Genomic DNA, 25,394 nt, shown 5'->3' with positions numbered 1-25,394 from the left:
AATAAGAACTTGGGTTGGTTTGAGGTATCCAGCCCTCAGGAACATACTATGGTTGTTTGCATTAAGCTTTGTTGGTTTTATCACGTGTCACATTTAGATTAAAAACAGAAGGCACAGGTGTTTTACAAGGCGCCATAATTAAGTCAACCAACAAACCTAAATATTATATTACCAAGCCAGGGGTCTATATCTCAGCAGTGACCTCTTCCAATGCATTTTCATTTGAGGAATTTATTGCTTCTGAAAAAGGGCCAGAGTATGTCTGTGCCATGCATTTCATTCCTTGTGCCACACTGATGTCTCCTCTGGAACTGAAGGTAGGGCAGGATCTAGTCCGTGCATAGTTTTGTTGGGGTCCAGCTTGGCCAACCATCTCACTCACAGTGTTCACCGGCGAAGCCCTCCATCTCCGTCTCTGCAGTTGCTCTTCTTTACACTTAATGGAATACCAGGCCAGGAAAATAAAAAAGAATCCCACAAACTTGAGAGCAGCTGCCAACCCAAAGTAGACAAAACGAAATGAGGTGACATCGTATTCCCAACAAGATCCTTGTACGCCACAATCCTGTTGCCAAAGCATGCACGTGGTGTCAATAACAGCCCCAAAATAAATTGGAGTGGGAATGTAAGCTGAAATAAAAATAGCAACAGAAATAATATGTGTTAACATATAGTGCAAAACATCTAAAGAAACTATATGCCTTAGCCAAACAGTGTAGGTTAAGAATTTTTGAGATTTCTGCACCGCTGTTCTCACATGAAATGTAAAACATGGAAAACTGGTCAGCCAGTCTTCCCACCAACACTGCTTATTCCACACATAAAACGTACCACAAATGGGGAAGAATTCAAGAAAAGAAGACAATGGAACAGCACGTTACAACAGGTACTGCTTCAATCTGGCATCCCCAGGCAACTCTTCTTGAACTACGCATCCCCCAAAAGAAAATCCAATGTTGCTCTCAGGAAATAAAATACAGGAGAGGAACAGAATACGACATTATCTCCACAGTGTTACATGCTGAACACCCACTACCCATGAGCTGGAAAAGGGTGGGGGTTGCTGCTTTAGATTAAGGAGAAAAAGCCCCAAAGACAGCAAAACGTTTCTGTCACTGAAGATGGAAGGAAGTGGTGAGACCAATAAAACTGTAAATTTTCTCTTGGATAGATCTCCCTCAGAAACAGACTTCAGCTTCTAAGGCTGCTAAAAATGCAGCCAGCCCATTGAATGCTCCTACTTCCTCAAGAAATGCGACACCTTTAAGACAAATCAGAAATGTCCTTCCTCCAAGAAAACTTCTAGATGCAGCTATCCTGGCTTCTCCTCTTGTTCTCTTAGAACAGTCCTTGCTTGCACTACTCATACTTTTTGTTGTAGCCAAACACCTGGAGCGTTCTTTATAGGCAGGGTTTTAGAAGTTCAAGAGCTTGCAAAAAACTACATTTTGGAATAAAGACTTTTAACATGTACTCTTTTTGCTTTGAAATGTCTGAAATTAGACATTAAGTAACAATTGCTTCTTATTTTAAAAATGCAAAAAGCTGTCATTATTGCTGAAATCAATAAAAATATGCTTCTAAAAAATAAAAAAATCCTTATAAAATAACACTGTGACTATTAATCTTTACATAGAATTTGAAACTGTAAAAATATCTCTTTCTGGGATAAAAATGTTGTTCTAGAAGGTCGGTTACAAAAAAAAAAAAACAACATTCTCAGCTACAACATTTTCACAAACTATTAATTTTAGGTTCCTAATACAATTAGTCAGGTAATTAATTGGAGATTTATGGAATTTAGTACTTTTATGGTACACTTAAGTCAACCGTGGTGAGCCATTATGGAAATGCTGAGTAACTATAAGACTTACCAAGAGTTCGTAATAAAACAAACTGCATTCCTAGTGCAAAGGGCCGCTCCCCATCTTCCACAGACCTAGCAGGCAAAAAGAAAACTCCTCTGAAGAAATAGTCATAACAGATAAACATCGTGGTATGTTCTGGCTCTACCTCCTGGCTTTTTTCTGAGCTATAAAAAATCTTTGTCTAAATTTCTTCTGCTTAGCTTCCAATATTGTTAACTCCTACCACTAGGAAAAAATACAGCCAGCCTCTCTTGTCCCTGTTTAATCAAAATCTCAATTATATCTTTTATCCTTTCTTTACCTGTGTAAGGCCTGAAGAAGTTGATGCAAACCCATTACGGAAATTTACAGAATACATCGAAAATGTTCATGGCTTCTCATGATAGTTTCCTATTATTTCATATAATGTTTTGTTTTATTTTCTTAATCTTTTTCTGATAGATTAGAATCAATGGAGAATTAAATTGCTGAAACCTGGACTCAATTTCTGAATTTAACAGATCTCTGCATTGCATAAGCACTTTGGAGCTACTTTAGGAAAAACATCAGTAGAAACATCCAGTCTCTTTAAACAGTGTTCCTTTTCAATACAAGTAATACAAGGTTTCTTCCATTGGTTTCAAAGGAAAAATGTCAAGCTTTCAAAAGGCTAAATACAAAGTAATGATATTCTACAATGCAACTACAATTTTAGTAAACCACAAATTTTCTTCTGATTTAGAAAACATTTTTAAATCTTAACCTAAAGGTCTGAAATTAAGATAGGCAGCTTCTAACGACATAAAAATATAAGATAAAAACACACAAAAAGACTGCAGTCAAAGGCGTGTAGCTGTAAAATCATGGTTTTGAAGTCAAGCATTCAGAAATTGAGAAATCAGAGAAACAACCTGGGCCAGAAATCTTGGATAGATGTGCTGTGCAATATATGTGGATTGGGACAGTGGATGTCACTGTTCATGTGTGTGGGCCACCCTTTTTTAACTGAACATTACAAAATCCTGCTCAAAATGTCCCTTATGCACCTTGCTATTGTGAGGCTCACTGCAATATTAATGTTCTTTGTAGTTTACTTTGCATAACTGCGGTGCAATTATAATGGGGTTTCTTTATTATTATTCTTATTGGACAGGTGGAAAATCCAGAGACAGAAGGAATAAGGTCAGAAGTTTCTGAATTACAACAGTACTGCGCACACAGCGTTGGAGCTTGGGCTGCACGAGCAACTGGAAGTCTGATGTGCCCACTCCCCAGTGGCTGGCTCCACAGTCCTAACAGTGAACCTTGCACCCATTTTGTAGCTTTTTTGAAAAGCAAACTGGAAGACAAATTCCACCACATGACATGGCACAGTCCTCCACACGTCAGCAGCAGGCTCCTGCATAAACCTCAGCCACTTGAGCTGAGAAAATGGCAGCAAGAGAGTGCTCCTCCTTGCTGGGGATGGAACACAGATGCCTGCCAAAGGGTTTCAGAGCTGTGCTCACAGCTGAGCCTAAGGAGAGCAGAGCTGAGTCCTGATCTGCCTCGTGTTTTCTAAGGCTCCATGACCTATTACAAAGATCATCAGAGTGAAGAGACAAAGACAACACTATGAGAAGATCTCACTTGGCTGGGATTGGCTCACTGAAAGAAAAGGCCCAAGACTAGTTTAAAAAAGCTCAATTTGGAGAGAGATTTTACACAAAAACAGGTCAAAAGATGTCTCTAGGTGTCCTGGTTTCAGCTGGGACAGAGTTAGCAGTTAATGCCACACCAGAGAAGCAGATTTAAACAGCTAAACAGCTTGTGCTGAGGACCTGACATCTACACCACAAGTATTTCAGGTTTTGTAGGGATTTACTTCAGGCCAGCTCTAACCTGGTCCCAGGGACTGAATGCCCATTCACATCTGGATCATTTTGGGTGTGCTTCTGAAGAGCATCTCAAACACTGGAACAGGCTTCCTAAAGAGGTGGTTGACGCCCCATACCTGTCAGTGTTTGGACAATGCCCTTAATAACAGGCTTTGATTTGTGGTCAGCCCTCAAGTCATCAGGCAGTTGGACTAAACGATCATTGTAGGTCCCTTCCAACTGAACTATTCTATTCTATTCTATATTATTCTATTCTATTCTATTTTTTTCTGTCTTCCAGCTCATATCTGTCTGAAAGGAACTTACTTCTTGAACTCTGAGAGCTCTTCAGCTTCAGATTCCAAACTGCATCAACATCTTTAAACCATTCTCTTTGTCCTTCTGTTACCAGTAGAATCAATACCTATGGGTGTGCTTTGTAAATCCTAGAAAATAATTATCTCATTTTCTTCCTCCCCTACTTTTACCTGTTCTCTCTTTTGAGTGACTGGAAATCACTGGGCACTTCATGTTTCCTAAAGTGGATTATGATGTTACATACTATAAATACAAGCAAGTTCCACCCTATACATGTCAGCCCTATTCTATTCACTTTTTAAGGATACACAAGCTTGAAGAAGTTTGGCTGCATCGCCCCAGCCTCTTCTGACACTGGCACTGGTGAGAGCACGCACAGCAAAAACACTTAAAAAACCATAACTGAGTTCTCACCTGAGTGTCACTATGATTGCTGACGGCTGGGCGCATGCTGTTATAAGGGTAACAATGAAGAGAAATATCAGGAAGGGGATAAGCGTGTTGCAGGTTCGATCACACTTCCCAGAAACAGCATAGCCATTCTCATTCAGGTAGGTTTTGACAATAACCAGCCGGAGCTGACTGCGCTGGCCAACCGTCGGTGGAGTGATCACTTGGCGACTCTGGACACAGGCACATTCTGTGTAATTTCTTACCTGGGGAGAGTGAAGAGGAACATTTTCACATGAAAAACCCAAGCCAGAAAGACATTGCACAGAGACATGGTACAACAGTCCCATGGTACCTCTCTGTCTCCAGTGTCATTATCCCAAGTACAATTGAGGTTACCGCTCCAAGTATTTTTAAAACTGGCCAGGACCTTCTGTGATGAGACTGCCTTTCCATTGCCTACAACTTCCACTGTTTAGACTGAGTTTAGAAAAAATTCTGGAATATTTTTGGAAAATTCTGCTGAAATAATTCATCACTTCTGACAGGGAGGCTGGAGAAAAAGATTGTTTCCACTGTATTACAAAAACTGTGAGGAAACACTCTTTAAGAAGCACTGACTACGCCATATTCTGGAATTTGGCAGGCTGTCAGCATCGATCTTCAGGAGATGTCTTCTGCCATCTCAATGAAATGGCAGATTCAGCTGCCAGATTCGGCTAAAGAGCAACAACCTACAGTTGACTGTGGATGTGGATGGTATGCATACAGGAGAAAAAAAAAAACAGAGAAATAAGGAAATTTATATATAAATAACCCCAAATTAGGGTTATTTGTCAACTTTAATGTACACCTCTGTATGTGCTAGTGTTATGACATAAGCCTCACATTTTTTTCCATGAGATTTAGCTGAATATCTCAACAATGTATCAATTTATCCAGTATTTTACCTCCCATTTTCAAAATGTGACTCCAGGTATTTTCTTCCTCATACTAAACATATTCCACTACAAAGACAGAATGACTCATATTTCATATGGATTCTTCTATCACACTCATTAGTATACTGTAATTCTTTCAAAAAGGAGTAATTTATCTTCAAAACAGTTATGAGATGAGGTACTGATGTTGTTATCTCTATTGTGTAGTTAAGTAACTCAAACAGATCAAAAGTTTCACAAATGTGGGTGGCAAATTTGAGGCAGCCAGGATCCTTTTTTTCAGAATTTTTTCCATTGTATACAACTTAATATGTTCTAAATTAAACTTTTTGTGCCTTCAGATACAGATTCAGGCACACAGTGCTTCTACAAATGGCACTTCTGGTTATTGCTCATGTCCATCATCCAGAATATGAAGAATACAAAATTAATGACCAACTGTGAGAGGTCTCGTTTAAGTGACATTCCCAACATCACTTAGGAATGGAGCCAATGACAGAATCCAGTTTCCCAAGGCAGCACTACACTGTCCTGTCTAATATCACATGAGTATTTGCTTTCTTCCGACAGTCCCTCACCTTAATCTACTTACTGCTTCCAAACAGGCATCCTACAGAAAATAGACCTTTTTGCTACACAATCTTAGTTCATCACCAGATCAACCAAGTCTGTGCACTAAAAGACACAGATATGAGACAACAAAAATGCTAGAGTGTAGGAATATATATAAAAAATAGGTACGAACTATACAGAGGCATCTTTTTCTCCTACTTTCAATTTTTAAGTGGTTAATTTTGAAAAAAACTATATGTTATAAACTTTAATCCAAATGTTATAAGTTAGAAACATTTTGTGTGTTACAGAGTGACACAAGCTTACACTTATTGTTTTTAGAAGTGTCTTACATAAAGCATTATTTAATGAAGACGTATTTTCCTACTCATATCAGCCCTATTCTATTCACCATTAGCTACTGAGTTAAAACTTCAGGCCATGAAGGATCTTTTCTTAAATCATACGAGGAAACAGTATGTTTCAAAATCGGTAGTGAAGAGTACGTACTCTCAAATAACCTCCCAACTGAATGAACTAACTATTAGTGCCAGTTTGACATCAGGTGAAATGTAGCAAAGATCAAACCTATGTCTCATTCCAGCAAAGCACAAATAAGATTTATATAGACAATGAAAGTTAACCACAGGCTCACATCACAGGCTTTTCACATTAGGTCAAAGCAATTTTGTATTAAAAACCAGTAAGATACTCTAAAAAATAAAAACCAAAATGTAAAGGAAATTAATCTGGTCTAAGTGGAATCTACGTACAAACCTGCAATTTCGACCATTTTCCAGTCAAACCTGAGAAAGCGTGGTGCTGGACCTAACATCGTCCTGCTTCACAGGCTGGCTCAGGACTGCACATCATGAGACTGATACATTACAAATAAGCTTTCTGGAAAGCATAATCAAGTCCTGAGGAAATCAATGTTTACATTACTTCCTGTCTTTCTTAATCATCCTTTTTTAAAGGATAGTTCTGAAACTGAAGAATTTAAGAGTTTGTTTTTTATATGAAATGAGCACAACCACAATGCTTTGCTGAAACTTCTGTCAGATTCTACTTTTCAACTGTTTTCTTGTGCCTAGTCCTGGAAACTGACAAATTTCCATGGTGTGATTTTACCAGCAGGATGTCCTCTCCCAGTCCAGCATAACTGGAAGACTGGGTTGTAACAGGCAATATATTTCCAAGAAAGAAAGTGGATTATTAACATCATTTAAGCTCTGGTTACTTGAGTTCAATTACAATCACTTCATTTAGCCTAGAAAAGCTTTAGAGAAAAACTATGAGAATGGCCAAACTATTTAACAAGAGCAGAATAAATGGGCAGTCTTTATTTAGCCATGCAAACAAAAGATGTATCAGTGCAGGTGGAACAGCAACTTATACAAAATGATGAGGCTGACACAAACACCAATGACTTTAAACAGCCCATAACTAAATTTAACTAAATTTAAGCAAGAGTTTAAAACACTTCCAACTACCTAGTTCTTCCTTCCATTCAAAGAGGGAGACAAAAAAACCCCAAAATTTCTCCTAAGAGTAACACTGATGAGCTTGCGGAAAGATAGCATGACATGGCTGCCTATGTTAGCAGAAAGCTGAATTAGATGACACAGACTCAAGGTCCCCTCTCCAAGCTCTGCAGGAACAGCAGACATGCAGGCCACTGCTATCCGGGACTTCAGAGACTGGACAGTACTGGAAACACCATCCCTCCCCACCCCGTGGTGTTTCTCACTCACTTGGCTGGAGGATTCACTTGGTACAAATGAATCTGTGCCTCAAATTTGTACGAAACTGAAAGGAAGAGGGGTGGGACCATGCAATAGTAGCATTACCAGCCTTTCAAAACATGGAAAGACTCACACAGAAGTTAGCTGCAGAGCAACTTCTTTGAAGCTTAGAGGGGGGATGCTTGTGCTAGAAACAGAGCAGTCTTTGATCTGCATCAGTCTCGAGGGGCTGTTCGGGAGTTGTGTGTGAGTGGGTGGGTGAAGCACTTACCCCTGTGCTATGGTTTCCACCATTGATGCAGCCAGCTAGGCAAGGATTAAAATATGTTATTCCATCTGATCCACAGACAGGCTCGTACTCATGAATCTTACATCCACAGTTAACATTACAGCTCCCAGTCAGATTCCTGTGGGCCATGGCAAGAGTGGGACTGAAGAAAGGAAAAAGAACATGCTAGTAGAGCAAGCACAGATGTCCTGCTGTTCAGAGGGAGAAAACATCCTACTCATTAACTCTGGAACAGAGAGTTGATTATCAGAGAAAGACTGCATTAACTCTAGGTTGTGTACATGATTTAAATAATATAGTAGAACACCCAAGGCATCCCTGCCATCAACTAAAAACACAGTACAAAAATAATACCAAAGTTTAAAACTTGTATCCTATTTTCCTAGGTAATAGTTGTATTTTTGCCATGATTTTTCTCCTTTAAGACACCACTATTTTATATCTCTGTCCTAAAATGTAGCAATTTGTTATTGATTGCTAGTGAAGGGCTCAGTGACAAGATGTATGCATCATGTGAACTAATAGGCATCTCTTCCCACATACAAACAACAGTCTAGAAAAGTTAATGCTTGTATGATTTATAATTATATGTGAAATCTACAGGAAGCTCTCTAGATCTGCCAAAGCCCAACCTCCTAGGTCCTCCCCAGAAGGGTCTGGCAGTATGCTCAGAGGGAACTAAAGGGAATTTCAAAGCTGAAGGACACACGCACACCAACATGCAGGCTCTTCACTCTTTCACAGCTGCTCCAAACAGGTGGCTGAACAGATCTCAGCTGCCACAGCAGGGAACTGCATCAGCTCTTCACTGGCAAGCGCCATGCCCGCCTGGGCACATCCTCACCAAGGGACCCCAACCAAGGCAGCAGCTCGTGACACTCATCTGAGTTCAGCAGCTCATGGAACAAGGCCTGAATGAAGCACTGCACTGAGGCAGCTGCAGGTCTCTCCCAACACACCCTCTCCTCCAGCTAACACTTCTGCATGGCACGACTGGGCCCTGTCTGGAGAGAGCAGCTCATTCGGGAGCAGATCTGGTCTCCCCAAATGGCACTGCCCTGGGTGCTGGGGGTCCCAAAGCGGGACAAACTCCTAAGACAGAACAAATAACGGATATCCTGCTGCCAAGGGGCGGCCAGTACAAACCACTGAGGGCCAATGTGCAACTCATGGCTGGAATTGAGATTTTATAAACATACAATCCCACTGTGTCTCAGCTTTACCATATCAGTTGTACCACTGCAGCTCAATCCAGAAGCGACAAAGGCCTTAGTAACAGCAGAGTCCCTATTTGTAAAATCACAGACTCTTCATCAGAAGATGATGGGAAAAAACCCACTGTTCGGGGTAGGGGTAGTGCTTTGTAGTGCTCTTTGCTATCAGTTGAAGTAAATGAACTCTGGTTACAACTAACTGCTGGCTGTCACCATCACAGGTTTGACTCAAATTGACTAAGTCACACAGTCACCAAACTAAACAGCTCCTGCCTTACTTACTGTATCACTTCAGGCCTGCTCAAAACAACTCTCAGGTCACTTAAAAATGCCCAGCTTTGGGCACAAACCCTAGAGGAGAAATCCAGCTACTCGCTGCGCCCAGGGTGACACTGGACTTTTAGCATTCCGGGGGAAGGTAAGGGCTTGGAGTACAAAGCAAAGGAGGAAAAGCATTAGCAGGCACAAAAGCAACCTGACAGAAGGAAAAGAATAGTAGAAACCTGCACATAACTGTAGATACAATTCTGATTATAGAGAAACAGACTGGCACAACTGGACCCAGTGTATACAGAGCTAATATCAGGGGACATAAGGTGTCAGTGTCTTTTATCTAGACGCTCCTCATGAATGAGGAAGCAATGGATGATCATATCATATTTTTCTGACAAATAACTGGTTTGAAAAGCCATTTACTTTTGATGGCATATTTTCTTGAAAACTTTAGACTAATTTATACAGAGCTACTACACTACCTTTGGCCCTTTCAGTTACTGGGATCACTCAGATGAGTTTTGTATTGCTTTTCTTCCTTGGCTGGGTAAGACTAATTGAAAATGTATTTTTGTATGTGTACACTTTCTGTGAAAACCTTCAGAAACATGGGAAAATGGCTCTTGAGACCACAGTTCTCTGCTCACTAGTATCCTCCCTAATAGTAGCCATAAGATGACTGTGGAGGAACAAGAACAGAGCAAGTAACTTCCCCCAGAAAAGTATTCTCCCAGCCTCTAATGAATCACAGCCCAAAATATTTTCTGGGTCTGATGTGTCTTTTTAGTTAACAAACCCCAATTTTTTTTTGCCCTGTACTTCTCCCATTGAAACTAAACTTTTTGCATCTACAATATCCAACAGCAAGCATTTTTTGACAGTCTACAGCCTGTTACATGAGCTGTTATTTGTTTTGAACTTAGATCTTACTAGCTTTATCTGGCAGCTCCCACTTCTACTCCTTTGCTTGTAAACTCTGAATACATGAAGGCTCCTGAAAAAATAAACTTAAGGGGCTCCTATGGCAAATATGAAAACATTTGCAAACTATAGTGAAATCTTATAGTTGCAACTAAATAAACCACATGTAATATTAACTAATCTAGTCTAGTCTAATCTAATCTAATCAAATCACATCTAAGATTAGCTGAAGGTACTATGGCAGAAGGTACCTGAAGGTATAGACATAAAGTATTACCTTTTATCCATGTTATTACTGAACATGCTAGCTCAGGTACCAAAAAGAAAGTAACTGTTCTGCTTGGATATATATGCAGACACATCTTGAAATACAAGTTACTTCTGCTGACATTATGCAGAAAAATTATAACAAGTATGAACCTTTAAACAGCCCATATTATATTTATACCTTTTTTTACTACACTTACCATGCTCTCTGTCTTGTTTTAGTTTGCTAGATTAATTTAATAAGTGGAAAAGCAGAGTCTCCATTGTGGTTTATTGCTGGTTCAACTTGCTGCATCTCATTTGGAATTTCATCTGGGTTTAAAATATTGCCAGCAACATGAACACATTAAGCCAGTGGAAAAGGTACCTGAATTACCTTATTCATACCAATGTATTTCCAAGTGATAGGGTTGGCTGAGGCTAAGGACCCCAGCTGTTATTTCCTAAAAAACCTTTCTGTCTAAAATAATCACAGTTCCTGAATTCTGTGTAAGGCAATCCCAAGTCACTGAAAATTGAAAAGTAGCCTGAAACTGCTCCTGTTACTTAGGAAAACCCCATTTGATTATATTACTTTCTGACATTGCTGCTCTCTAGGCTTGTAAGTGCTATTTTGTGTCTCAAAGTGCCCAAATGTTAGGCACTGCAATATTCACTATTGCAATACACAAGTTTTTCTGAAGATAGAGGGCTAGTTTCAAACCACATATTTTATGGGTTGTAATTTGCAATACCTAAACCTGAAAGTTTTTAGTCTTTCCAGGTGCCAAAGTCAGAAAGGCCGGTTCTGTAAGGAATCACGACAGCTGGCACTTCTGAAGATCTCCAGAAATTCAGAACATGGAAGTGAAGGCCTGACCTCCCTCCTATGAGTTTTTAGCTGGGACTCCGGCCGGGGAAGATGAGGTGGGAGCCAAGAATGATGGCAAGACCAGATCAGAGTTGGGTCTAGAGACAGTGATCACAATGATCAGTCCAGTGATCACACAGCAAGTCCAAGAGAAAGGAAGGGCAGGCCCTCGCCTCCAGCTTTCTTCACCACAGCTCTCATCAGCGACAGAGCTGACCCTGGCCTCAGCCAGCTGAACTCCTTAACTCAGGTGACCAAGCTCCCTAGAACAGGGGGACGTGCTCTGCTCTCTGACACTGTGTAGGAGTATCGGTGCCCACTCAGCTCAGTGAGTTCCTACAGAGAGAGCAAAAAGCTGCCTCTCTGTGCCGGATTTATAACAGATGTCTTTTGAAGTGGAGGAGGAAGCTTCCTCTTCTTCATCAGGTCTGCAGCTGCCTGAGGTGGGAACACTGGGGTTCCAGGTCCTCCGCAACCTGAAGGCATTGAAAGCTACATGTCCTTGATGGTGTTCTTATAAGCAAGCTCCAGAATGGTGCCTTCCACCCTTTTTTAGCTGAACGTGATCCCAGTCCTGTTCATGTCTTCTCATCTTTACTCTTTACTGCCATATCTATAAGCAAAACCGGGCGCAGGGACCAGGACTGAAGCAATTTCTTCCAAGGGAAATCTCCTTTCAGAAGGTTTTAAAGTTAGGTTCCTCTCTTGCTTAGTCTTTTTTCTTCTTCTGTATCTCTATCCATTCCTCACTTTTTCTCCTTTCTCTTCCCTTGTGCCCACCATCCATTTGTGCAGTGCTTATGGTGCTTGAAGGGACACCAGAAGTTCAGGGTCAGATCTTCTCAGACTAAATTGCTGGATAGAGGCTACCACACACAGGTGAGCAACTCACCTTCTTTTGTAGCAACCAATTTCCTGACTTCCTAGCGAAAACACACTATCGGGCAGCTGTTCTCCACAGTAATTGTTCAGCATAGTGGCCAACGCTAATAAAGTGTGTATCAGTGGGAAACACACCTACATCCCTTGTGGATTTGGACATATTTCAAATCCTTCCTTCCCATATTTGAGTCACAGCAGCTTAAACACCTGCACTTACCTGGCTCCCTAAAACCACATAAGAGGCTATGTTTGGTCACTTGGAGAACTTTGGACAAAATATAAACAATAGCTCATTTAACTTCAGTAGTCCTTGAGAACAGGTAACTATACTAATCTCTGAGATTGAAGAGTCCAAAATGTGCTTAATCTGGGTTTTGGAATGAATTCACATATTTCAAACATGTCCCAAAGTCACTCTTCAGCCAATGCACTCCTTTACCTTCTCCACAGTGGTCACAATGGCAGGAGATCTAGGTCAGCTCAGAAGACAGGGCCATGTAGTCTGTCATCTGAATGGTTTTGTGACTCTTCATAGCTTGAGCGCATGGCAGCTGAACAGTGAAGACCGGTGGTGCTTTGAGAATGCAGTTTTGGAAAGTTTCTTTTCTTGTGAGTTTTATTACGGTGGTCATTAGCTTGTCTTGAAAGGTTACTTTGAATACTCCGTGCGCTATCATTCACCAGTGTTTCACAGACTGCAAGAAGCTACAGCTCATGGCTACAGCCACTCTGGCCTCAGTCCACAGAAGGGCACAGCTTCTGGATCCAGAAGAGATCCTCCAAGAGGCTGGATCTGCCTAGCTCCATGAAACAAGGCTGAACCCCCTTCCTCTTCCTGTCTGATACTTTTAAACTAGTTGATGTTTTTTTCACAAATGGAAGTGAAAAGTGTCCTTCATCGCATTGTTTATCCAGTAGTCCACTGGTTAGATATAAAAACACAGTTCCAAAGAATATTGAAGCAATCCATGCAAGGTTGAATGTGATAAAGAGGAGAGGTTGCAGGAGTGAAATTTAAAGGCCTCTTCCAGAGACTAGAACAGATGTATGAAAATCCCCAACTCCAGGGGAAGACTGTGCCCTTTGCCTTCTCACACCTGAGTGGTAAGCTGAGCTGCAGACACCATCCTCTTGCTGCCTGTGGTCTGTGTGCAGTCCAGTCCAGAAGACCTGAATTTCTGAGAACAAATGCCAGTTTGACCCCTGCAGAATCTGCAAAATGAGACAGAGCTAAGTACTGAGTTCTGTTGGGGCATGAGTATTTGCACATGCGCCATAAGCAAAAATCTTGCCTTGGGAATCATGTTGGTATGCACAACCTCTCCACACTGGGCACTGCAGCGTAATATTGAATTAACTGTGCTGCCTTGTTTGTCCTGCTCTCAGTATTGCTCAATGGTGCCACAGAGAGGCCACTGCTGTTTAAAACTAGCTCAAGAATCTCTGCTCTGAGCAGATCAATAGATAGCCAGGGAATTTTATCACCTCCTCAGCCAGGCAGGAGCTGAACAGGAATCTGGATTGGGTTTGCAACTGCATCCCCAGGATCCTGTACACATGCTCACAGACTACTGGGGTTGCAGAGCCTCACAAGGGCTGCTGTTTGCTTGCCTTCACATCTGTAATCTGCGGGCAGGACTGCTGTAAAGCTAAACAGCTAGCATCAGACCTACTGCATCCCAGCTACACCACGGTCCACAGGGGATGTTCTTCTCCTCCCATCTTTGACACCTGAATAGATCAGAGACTCAGTTCAGGAGCAGCTCTAAACACAGCTACTGTCACCTGTCACCTCACCTGTCATTAGTGACACTAAGCAATATGACTGCTTCTTAGTGGTTTCCACTTGACTCATTTTTAATGTATTTATACACCACTATCTGCTTTTCCTGAATATGCTTGTCTTTCCAGCTGGGCACTTTTGCAGTCGATCAAATTTACTAAGTAGCTCTTAAATATTTATTGACTGTGTACTGATTACACAAATCAGGCTCACAAATTTAGCTCTTGGAGCTACTTTGCACTTTATGGTCTAGTTGGATGTTAACCAAAGCCTTTCTGAGTGTTTTCTTTCTTGCGCCATAAACAAACAAGGCACAGTTTTAGAAACAAGTTGCAGCTCGAGTAGGAAATTAAATATCATTGGTTCTGCTGCCTTCTCAGCTATCAGCTGAAACTTGTCTTATATCATGCTGGATTCCAGAAAGTTATATGCAGCAACACGTCATATAGCAACAGGCAGACTTTTCCAGTAATCTCTCAACAGAACCTTTTCATCTGGTGGAAAACACCAAATCATCAAAACATTCCTCGGAAACATACTGATTTCAGCAGCATGGTGACAGAATTTCTTCACGCCAGCAGGAGAGACAGCATTTTTGGAGTTTCACAAGCTCCTTGGCAGCCTGCTGAGCTGGATGTCCCAGATGCCTGAACACTTGGGATAAGCAGGGGCTCCCCAGCCTGCCTGAGCAACCCTCACACCCACATCCCAGCTGCCAGCAGGGGTCTGCCACTGGAAAAGGCACGTCTTGGGTTCCCCTCTCTAACCTCTCCCACCCTATGACATGCATTCTTCTGACCTCTTATCCCTCCATCACCTAAAACCCTTCTCAGCAGCAGATGGGTCATGTTGTTCCACAGGCAGGAGAGCCTGCTCCCCAGCTCACTCCACTTACATAGCTAACTTGCTTCAGCTGCATTGCTGAACATTACCATGACACAGAGGTTAGGAAATAAGCTTAAAAATAAAGGTGAATTAAATCAAGCATGCAAGAAATGAGAAGCATGACACTGGAAACTGAACTGAGAACACATAGATAATTTAATCTCAAGAACATTTTTTTTTTTGCCCCTGAAGAAGCCTTAAGTTTACAGATACGCAAAGCAAATATGCTCAAATTAATAACAAGCTACTGCAAGTTGTGTCTCTCCAGCTTTCATCACCTTTTGTACCTCAGCAAATCACTGTGAGGTTTATTTGGGGGAATTTTTTTTTTTGCTCACAGCAAATCCCTTGCACGAAAAGAGATTTTTTTTTCATCCTTTCAAGAACGTATGATACACAAAATCATCTATTAACTCTGTTTCCAAAAGTTCATTATCAGAACTTCATGCTTTCTTCTTTATTACCTTCACTATTCCCTCATTGTTCACTCCTCTTTCAATGATGGGAAGCTAATGAAGGGTGAAGGAATTCATATGCTGGGGACGGACACATACCTATGCAACCCCATTTTCATCACATGTGATCTACCATACAGCACATATTATAACAGATTTCTATTAACACTTCTCCCAGGAGGAGATCATTTTTTCTTGAAGGTATGTATTTTTCCAGCAGCAAGCTGAACCAAAGTACTCTACTAATCCTGCCTCCTGGCACTGGGAGGTTGCCTACTCTCCACAAAGGAAAACAGAGCATTGCACAGCATATCACAGATTTACCTGCATCAGTCAGAAAAAACAGGGTCTTAAGAAAATTGCACTGAACCTAGTAAGTCCTGCTCATGAGCTGGTCTGTGGGAAAAGCAGCTTAGTTTCAGTGGACCCACTGCTATAGACCCATGGGATGTCTGAAAAACAGCAGCCCCGTTTGTTTCAGCAGGTACAGATGCTGCCAAGTTGCAGCACTGCTGCACCTGAGCTGCCAAGGACACTCATCATGCACGAGCATACTAACAGAAACCAGCCCCAAACAACTGCATTTCTTTCAATTACAAAGAATGACGCTGCTTCTTTCATTAAGAAGATTCAACTGCAAGTTTGCTAAACATGTGTGCTGGGACAAAACCCAGAATCACATCTGACAAATTGCATTTGTTCACTTCTCAGGGAGACTGTTCTGTGTCTCCATAACACATGCTGGTAAAGCTAATAAAGAGGAGACCTTTATTAGATGTGACTAATGATAAAAGGGACTCTAGTTCCTAACATGTTTTTTCTAAATCTTGTTCTTCTCTCCAACTAATTCTCTGTGGAAGGCTTGTGGTATAGGAGTGAAGTAAGAAAAAGGAAAGTATAAGGCAATATTTATTACCTGGAGTTTTCAGAGCTGTGACCTGTTATTTCAGATACCTGGGCTTGGACTGAAATCTCATTGAGCTGGCAGTCAATGCATACATATTGGGAAAAAAAGGGTGGACCCTCTCCCCACGAGACTACAATCTAAATTAAATGCATTTAAACAAAAAACAATAACAAAAAACAAAACCAACCAAACAAAAAAAAAAACCAGTGCCTGACTATATTTTGGTAACATCTAAGCAAAGAATTAGTTTGCACATGATTTCATTCATATTTATTTAGATCGCTGTAGTAACCTACAGGACCAAGGAAATACAAAGAAAAGGAAATAACTCCTCACCACATAATTTCTATAACCTTAATATTGGGCTATATGATAAAAAGGACTACCTTAATTTGATAACAATATTTTTGGTTTGCTACTGAAGGACATTCTGGATGGCAGAGATCTGCAGTCTCCTTGTTGGCAAGCAGCTGGAATTGCAGCAATGATGCAATTTTGTGTAGCTGTCAAACAAGGGACCCTCTCACTGTGATAGCTGGATTCCCTCTTTGTTGTTATTGTTCTGATCCAATTAGTCACTGCTTTCAAGCCAAGGGATCCAAGTGGCTGATTGGACTGAAAGAGATACAAGAATAACACAAACCCAAACTAGTGGTACATGAGGAGGAATTTTTTTTTTCATGTGAAGTGCCTCAGTAAGTCAACTGCACGCTTTAACTAAACCTTAATTGCACCAAAACAACAGAAAGCAAACAAAAAGGGTTTGTTTCAATTCATTACATGCCAGAAATGTGAGAGACGGAACCAAACTAATCCAGGAATCTGTCACTATGAGTAACCTCCCCATGGACCGTTCTAGTTGCCTTATATCACAAAACATGGAAGATACAGGTCTACAAACAAACAAAGCAGCTGATCTCTGCTATTTGCCCCTTATCTAGCACTGATGAGGGCCCACCTGCAGTGCCAGGACCAGTTCTGGGCTCCCCAGTAAAAGAGAGACATGGACTCATTGGAGAGAATCCAGCAAAGGGCCACTGAGGTGCTGAAGGGACTGGAGCATCTCTCCTCTGAGGAAAGGCTGAGAGAGCTGGGACTGTCCAGCCAGAAGAGAAGGCTCAGGGGATCTCATCAATACCCGAAGGGAGGGTGCAAAGCAGACAGAGCCAGGCTCTTTCCAGTGGTGCCCAGTGCCAGGACCAGAGGCAATGGGCACACACTGAAACACAGGAGGTTCCCTCTGAACATCAGGAAACACTTTTTCACTGTGAGGGTGACCGAGCGCTGACACAGGCTGTCCAGAGAGGCTGTGGAGTCTCCATCCTTGGAGATATTCAAAAGCTGTCTGGACAAGGAGACAATTCACGGATTCGGGACTTCCCAGTTGAATGTTGGTTGATGGTGCAAGAGAAGGGATGCCACATCGTGGCTTGACATAAGGCTCCTTACACTGTTTAAATGTCAAACATGCCTTCAGAGACAAGGCTGGAGCATGGAACAACGGATTCTAAAATGCTTCCTGATAACAGAACTGCTGATAACACACCAGCAATGGCAAAACTGCTTGTGCCCAACATAAAACAGCAGAAAATCCCTGCAAATGTATTCTAACCTGTGCATGCCTCCAGGTCCCATCCACTTCCTCGCAGCTGGTTCAGTTAGAAAAATACTGAGTTATGAAACCTACTGAATTATGAAATATCTTTGCCTATTTTGCTGAGTACTGGTATGCACATATTCTACGTCACCTAAAACCCAGCTTATCCTTCTCCTCTGTATCAGTTTACAGCTCAGTTCTTCAAAGAAAAAAAACTACTTTTTAAATGTAAAAGAAAAGAACAGCAGAACTGAATGTGTTTGTCCAGAAAAGATCCTCCTGCAGGGTATGTCCGTACTGCTCAGTGCAGCTGAGCAGGTAGCTCAGGCATCAGACCCAGCATAGCCATGTCAAGGCTATACATCACTCAAGACACTTACTCTGAACCAAATAGCTGTACTGCTTCTCCTATCCAATTTAACCTGTTGAAGTGGCTTTGATGTCCATACGCTGCAGTGCATTGGACCTACAGAATGAAGTATGTGTTTTATTAAATCTCAAAATGAAAGCATGCTTTTTTGTTACACGAATAATAACATTCTTTGATGTCTGAGTTAGAGTTGCCTTCCAAGTAAATGATTTGAACTATCAAACGATTGACCATGAGGATTAAGAGAATGTTTATCATGTCAGATATTAAAGATTAAATTACATGTAGTGCTGCTTCTTTATTATCATTTTGATAATACATTTGGATATGATCTCTGCATTAAAAAAAGTCATACAGGGCTGGGGCTGCAAACTCCTGAACCATGCTGTATAACATGCTGGTAATGCTCAGTTTCTGATGACATTACAGTCTAAGCACACCGATTTTTATACTGATTTCAAAGAGATGATATAACACTTCCGAGAATTTTGCTGTTACCATATCTCTCCTGTTTTCTCAATAAGAACAATTAGATGAAAGTGCTAAAGAAGTAATGCTACTGCAGACTTTCAGAACAGCTGTGAACAGATGCCTATTTCAATTCATGCTATGTATTTACTGCAAATGTTTTTACTTACTGCAAAAAAAACCTAGATACTCTTACAATTCCGGTGTGAAGGGTACGTATTACATAGCAATAGTTTGCCTTGTCTTCAATTTAGAAACAGACTTAAATTAAACAGCACTTTTTCACAAACAGAAAACTAGAGCCTTCTCATTAGCCAGCCAGGGACATTCTGACTTGGCACACAGTTCAAATAGCCGCTATCTGAAATTTATGTTTTAATTCCTAATAATTTTTGTTTCTTCATCCACACCTACAGGCTGTCACAAACATCTGTAGAAGGTGGAAAATCAAAGGTGGACAACAAATCAAATCCATCCCCTTCCCATCCCTGTTCTCTCCTTCTTCAGCCCACTATGCTCAGAGGAGGATATATCACCATGCTACTTCCCTCTACAGTCAGCCCCTCAGCACCAAGCTTTAACTCCAGGTATTAAGAATAAAAAGGAGTAAACCAGTTTTCCATCAGCTCATGACTTGCAGTTGCTGGTTTTCCTTACTCTAGGATTAGGGTTTGACAGCAATGTAGTAACACCCAGCAACACGCAATGCAAAATATTCTGTGTGTAAACAGTGCCTATTTTCTTTCTCCCTTCCTTCCCATTTTTCCTCCTTGTTTTTCAGTTGGCTTGCTCACTGCCCCACTGCAGTTCTTTTTTTACCATTTGTTCATCTCTTTTCCTGCTCTGCACTTCTTCTACACTGTCTTCCAAACCTCAAAATGGTTTGAGGTAAGAGTCCAGAGCTGAGCCTTAAAAGCAAGCTATTCAAATGGATCCAATACTCGGCACCTGGCCATAAATAAAAGGCAGACGTTGGCTAAGATGTAAAAGCAAAGGGAAAAACATTGCTTCAGATAAGTTCGCACTCTTCAAATTCATACTCTGTTCTTGTGTTTAAGCTACATGAAGAAGGCAATTTTGGGGAAAAGTTAATGTACAAAACAAGACAGAAAACAGAAGCTCATGATCAGGCTTCTGAGAAATTACCTTCTAGTGAAACACCTTCTCACAACTTTTACCACACTGTCTTCCTTCCAAATACCCCTCATTTTTTTTAAATGCCCTTCCATGTGTTTCTTAATGTCACAGACTAAATCTCTCCCTCTCAACACCTTCCTACATCCACACCTTCCTCTTCATAACAGCCTTCTTCATTCTCAATATATCTTTAAAGGTTACAATCTAGTAACTGTCTTGATGATGATCCAGCAAGCGCTGGAGGGCATTTATACAACTAGCAACGGGTTCAGAAGCAGCACACACCATGTCGATAGCACATGCCCAAGTGATGCCTCTCAAGTAGCGACTGTAAACCTAAGACATTATTATGGTGATAATAAACAAACCTAATCAGGAATAGTCTTTATAATCCCTTTACCATTTTCACAATTTTCATGAGCAGAAAAGAAAACATTTTGAAACTCTGAGCAATCTACAGAGGATACCCTTCTTATTTTCCTGTAAAAATCACTGAAGTCCATTCTAATGCATTTTCCCATCCCTCAAAAAGGTGAGTTATTACATAAGCTTCATTATAAACTAGATGTAAACCTGAAGGGCCACATAGTGACAGCATGTGTTTATATCACAATACTCACCAAATTCTCATTTGAACATGTGGCTTCTTCAGCACATGAGCCATCCGCATTTTTTATATTTCTTTATCAGGCTTATTGAAAAAAAGCTGGTTTTGCCACAGATAATTCCCAGATACTTACCCAGTTGTGTAAGGTATATTTATTCCCCCTAGATTAATGCTTTCACATCCAACAATGAAGAGAGTTGAAAAGCACAGCAGAGATACACCACTGCAGATCATAGCCAACTTTGCAGACTCTCTTGCACCGAGTTTCAGTTTTTTTATAATGTAGCCACCTAGGACAATACCAACACCAGCACTTGGGACAATAATCACACCTGCCAGGAAGAAATTTGAGCAACATTAGAACAGGACCTATAGAAACAGTACAAAACATAAATATTGATTTAATTCTCTAATTAGATGACTGCAAATGCTAAACTAAGATCTCCATTGTCTGATTCTCTGCTAGCAAACTGAGTCAGACTTTTCAAACCCCTGGAGTGTTGTCAAAGAATTAATAAAAGCCTCCTTATGATATTACCAGCACCGAAAGCACCATAAGAGAACTATTGTACTTACAAGTAGAAACATTGCTTTGTATTTATTTTAGAATGGGGAGAAGGGATACATATTGCTCCAGTTTAACTACTGAAAATCTGAAGAAATCCAGATTTGGACATGAATCTTTCTACCCTCATGATTAATTCCAGTGAAGCACAAGTGCTAACCTCAGGCAGGACCCCAGAAGCCTGACCATCTGGGAGCGCACGCCTGAGCCTGGCTGCAAATTCTGCCTTCCGGATACTTTACTCAAGCTGAAAAGCCCTTTCCTACATCAGCACCCTGATTCATCTCAGCACAGCCACATGGAGTGGAAACTGATCAAACACAATTAAAGAAATTAAGATACTAGAACTAGTATTAGGGTAAGTTTAAGACACAAAAGACATGCCTATGAAATTTCTGTTGCTCTGCTGCTGCAGTTGTAAGGTGTCAGTTCTGCAAAACATCAGCAGGCTGTCCTCACTTGTCTGGCCTGAGGTCATGTGAAGTCAGCAAATGTCTTGCACTTCCTCACTTCACTTGGCTTTTGCTTCTCACTGGCATGTGAGAAGGTCTTTAAAATAGGTCTTTGCCAATAAAGATGCATTCTACATAAATATGGAATCCAAACAACTTTTGGCAGCTGCATCTATGGAGAAGGAGCTAAACTTTATAATCGAAATTCTCAAAGATGTTGGACTTCTTTTTAAAGAAGCCGGTAAAACCATCAAGTGCAAATATCTTTAATATTATTGCAAAGCATTGTCATTCTCTGCTAATTTGTCTAAAGGTGAAAGGGACATTATATTTACCAAAATGTTGAGATTGTGAAAGTAAAAATAAGAGGTAAAAATAGTTGCCACCTTACACTACCATCACCAATGGCATTATAAAATAAAATGTAATTTCATGAGGAAGATTCTTAATAATAACCCTTCACTAAATTAAAACCAGTCTTTCTCATAAGAGCAGAAATTAAATGTATAAGTCCTCCCAGGAGAATTAAATTATTCTTTCAAAGTTCAAAGCTGTTAACTCTCAAGCTGTTAAATCTCTCACTTTCAATGTCTGAATATGAATGAGGGAAAGAAATAATGCAAATCCTTTCACTTGCTCTGAAAATGTTCTCTCTGGGTGAAAATGGTAACTCAGCCACATGAGTCTGCCAGGCATGTCCTGCTCTATGAAATCTGTGTAAGAGAAGCCCACATCCACACCAAAGGCAGACCGGGATCACTTGCAATGCCTTCTAAAACACCCCTGTCAGGTGAATCAAATTCCATGGACCAAATCTTCATCAGTTATATGAACTAAGGATCTAGCCCACGGTAAGGGCTTGCTGATGATAAATTAACCTCAGTATTTTCCTTCCACCTTACAGCTTAGCTTTGAGTTCTTAACCTCTTTCGGACCTCAATTTATCTTTTCTTTCTTATTCTTTTGAGTACACAGATATTGGAAAAGCCTTTCACTAGAACTGAGACTCTGTGTGTCTATGTCTAGTACCTTGTCAAAACTGAGCATGTAAATATTTTGTGAGGCATTAGGTTAGCGGTTCTTCCATTAGTGAGTTATACTGCACTGCTGTTTTCATCCATCCTCTGCCACATCATGAAGATTAGAACATTAAAATGAGAAGAACATGGGCAAATTGCCCACCAAGGCTCAGTCTCATTCAGAAGGATGGAAAGGTAAAAGAAAGCCTACACAGAAGAATTATAAAGACCAGTTTCTCCACGCAAAGTGGAGCTGGGGATGGAAAAACTCTGTCTCTGGGAGTAACTGGAACGGCAGGAGCAGATTTAACTGTTTGTAGTGAAGGCAGCAGAGAGGAGCACTCCTAAGTACAAACACTTCATCCTTATGTCCCTCTCTTTCTGCAGGGGATGTGAAATCAGAAGTGATGTACTGTTAAAGAAACAGAGCTACTACAGTGCACTTCCAGACTAGCTTCCAGGGCAAAGCAAAGCATGTAGATCTAATAAGGACATGTATTCTTCTTTTTCAAAGACATTTAGAGGCATAAAGCTTAAGATCTGATACTAAGCTATTGCAGTGCACTCTCTTTTACTTTATAATGATATTTTGGCTTACAGGAATTGTGCGTGTGCTAAATATACTCCTGGGTACAGTGCTCCAAGCCAGTATCAGCTTTCAGTCAGCAATTTTCAAGCTTTGTCCTTTTTGCTGTTGTCAGGATGCCGTGTCACTTGAGGCTTCCACAGAGGGAAAAGATGATCTTAACAGCTACTAATAGTCTGGGAACAGAAAACTGCAGTATCTGCTAAGCAGGCTACATTTCCAAAGGGCATACTGTGGAGATCTTCAAACCAATTCTGTCTGAGATACATGTTATATCTTCTAACACTATAGGTAGATCCAGTGTGTTTATAACCATTTTAGCAGAAGTTACTAGAGCAGTGCTTTATAATATATAGTATGCAGTTCTTCCAATTATAAATTATTTGAATTGTAACTCTTTTTCACAAGTAAATCCACTAGCAAAGCACCTGAAATTTTAACCTGTATTTGTCCAAGATCTACCTGTAACCAAAAGTCAAAGTTCCTATTTTTTTGGACTCAAGAAAGCCTGGAGGCTGAATGCCACCTGCTCTACATGTGGAAAACAAAACTCTAAACAAGGCAAGACAGCAGCACAAGCTGTAAAAGTGCAAGACATGAAATTTGGCACATGGCATTTTTGCTGATGATTAATGCCAGCTTTGTTTAAAAACAGAAACAAGCTGAGACTTAAATAAAGAATTCTTGCTTATGAACTGAGATGGAAAATGACAAGAAAAAATTTAGATCAGTAACATAAAGAGATTCAGCAAGCACATATACTCAGCTGGTGGTGTACATATGAAGTATAGAAGTAGTAAGATAAGTAACATGTAAGTCCTCCTTTTGTTATCCAGAAGTTTGCAAACTGGACATGTCTTTTACTAGATTAGCCAGTAGCAATCTAATACAGAATATTTTCCATTTTTCCTACAAAAAGAATTTATAAAATTAATAACAACTTTTTACTTTAATGCTAAGTTTAGGACTTGGCGTTGTGGAAGCAGTGCTCACTTGCCCATGTTGCACATACAGCCTGCACTACTTCATCTTCTTCTGGTTCATTACAATAGTCTTAAGTAATTTATAACAGGGAAAACAACAGATGTTAATGGCTTCATACACCCTAGATAGGGTCACATCATTTTTTCCTCTTCTAATGTACTGGCTGTTGAATATTTTGCCTGGCAAGAGTGTTTCTGGTTTATCCTGAGAACAAAGCAAGTTACAGAGCAGCAGTCCCATCAAGACTCATCACAGCAAAACTCCGATGCGTGTGTAGCTACACTAAGCTTCAGATAGAATCACGATCCCATCAATCAATGTTTCCTCCTTATATACAGAACACAGGGATTTTGTGCCCTCAAGTAAAACTCATCTCAGCAATTTCTCAAACAGAAGTCACATGGTGCTTCTCTGCTGCTTCCCCTCAGCACTCTAGAAAGATGGCTTGCACCTGTGATGATAGGTGGGAGAGGATTTGCGGAGCTCTCCTGACACAACTAGATCGCTATGCACTCAGTGTTAATAAGTAAATAAGGAGAAAACCACCAGCCTGGAGGGGAGAGATATAACTGAAGGATGGGACAGATAAATAACTTGTCACTGGGGAAAGACCAGGATATTTTAAAGATCAAAGACAAAGTAAAATTCACGCAAAATAAGAACAGCGTTAAAAGCTCTTTTAAGGCACACAAACCACAGCAATGCCTGTGGGTTTTCTAGTTTGCTTTTGTTGCATTTTTCCTCCCTGAAGACCATTAACACATTAGAAAACGTCTGTCTAGGCTTATGTAAAAAACCCCAGCCCTTTAACAATACAAATGAGTTCACGTTTTACTAAACACATACAGCAAACATCAAAGAACAGCCTGAATATCTAACCAAATACACAAAGCTGGATCCAATCACCTGTTCTAACAAGCACATTTTTGGTTCATTCCTATATTGATTAATTTAATTAGTCAAAGAACGCCAACCCTTTCAATGTTACACTACGTGGCAATGCCTTACCAGTGTAGATGCTGGCATTGGAAGCTGGGATGCCAAACTGTGACTCGATGAACTTGGGAATGAAGGTAATAAAAGCTGTGACAATGGCACTCTCAGCTGTGTATGACAAACTCACAAAAAGGAATGTCATGTTGCTTAAGATCCTGACAGCTGCTCTTGGAAGCTCTATAAAATGACAAAAATGACAAACGAATGTTATAAATAATGAGCGAGAAACAAAAGCAAA

The 25,394-nt window shown here is 40.6% G+C and overlaps 1 protein-coding gene across 1 annotated transcript; it reads right to left on the bottom strand.

The window, feature by feature from the left end:
• SLCO5A1 (solute carrier organic anion transporter family, member 5A1) lies at positions 1-25,394 on the bottom strand (the record flags this gene model as incomplete). Its single annotated transcript, XM_010088194.1, has 6 exons — positions 1-630; positions 1,875-1,939; positions 4,436-4,677; positions 7,921-8,080; positions 20,688-20,886; positions 25,169-25,394. Coding segments are annotated over 6 exons (1,338 nt in total), but the record flags the coding sequence as incomplete, so codon positions are not given.

This window comes from Pterocles gutturalis, unplaced genomic scaffold (genome assembly GCF_000699245.1).
Source record: "Pterocles gutturalis isolate BGI_N339 unplaced genomic scaffold, ASM69924v1 scaffold4382, whole genome shotgun sequence".
Taxonomy (NCBI): Eukaryota; Metazoa; Chordata; class Aves; order Pterocliformes; family Pteroclidae; genus Pterocles; species Pterocles gutturalis.
This window is presented reverse-complemented; position numbering and strand designations above follow the sequence as displayed.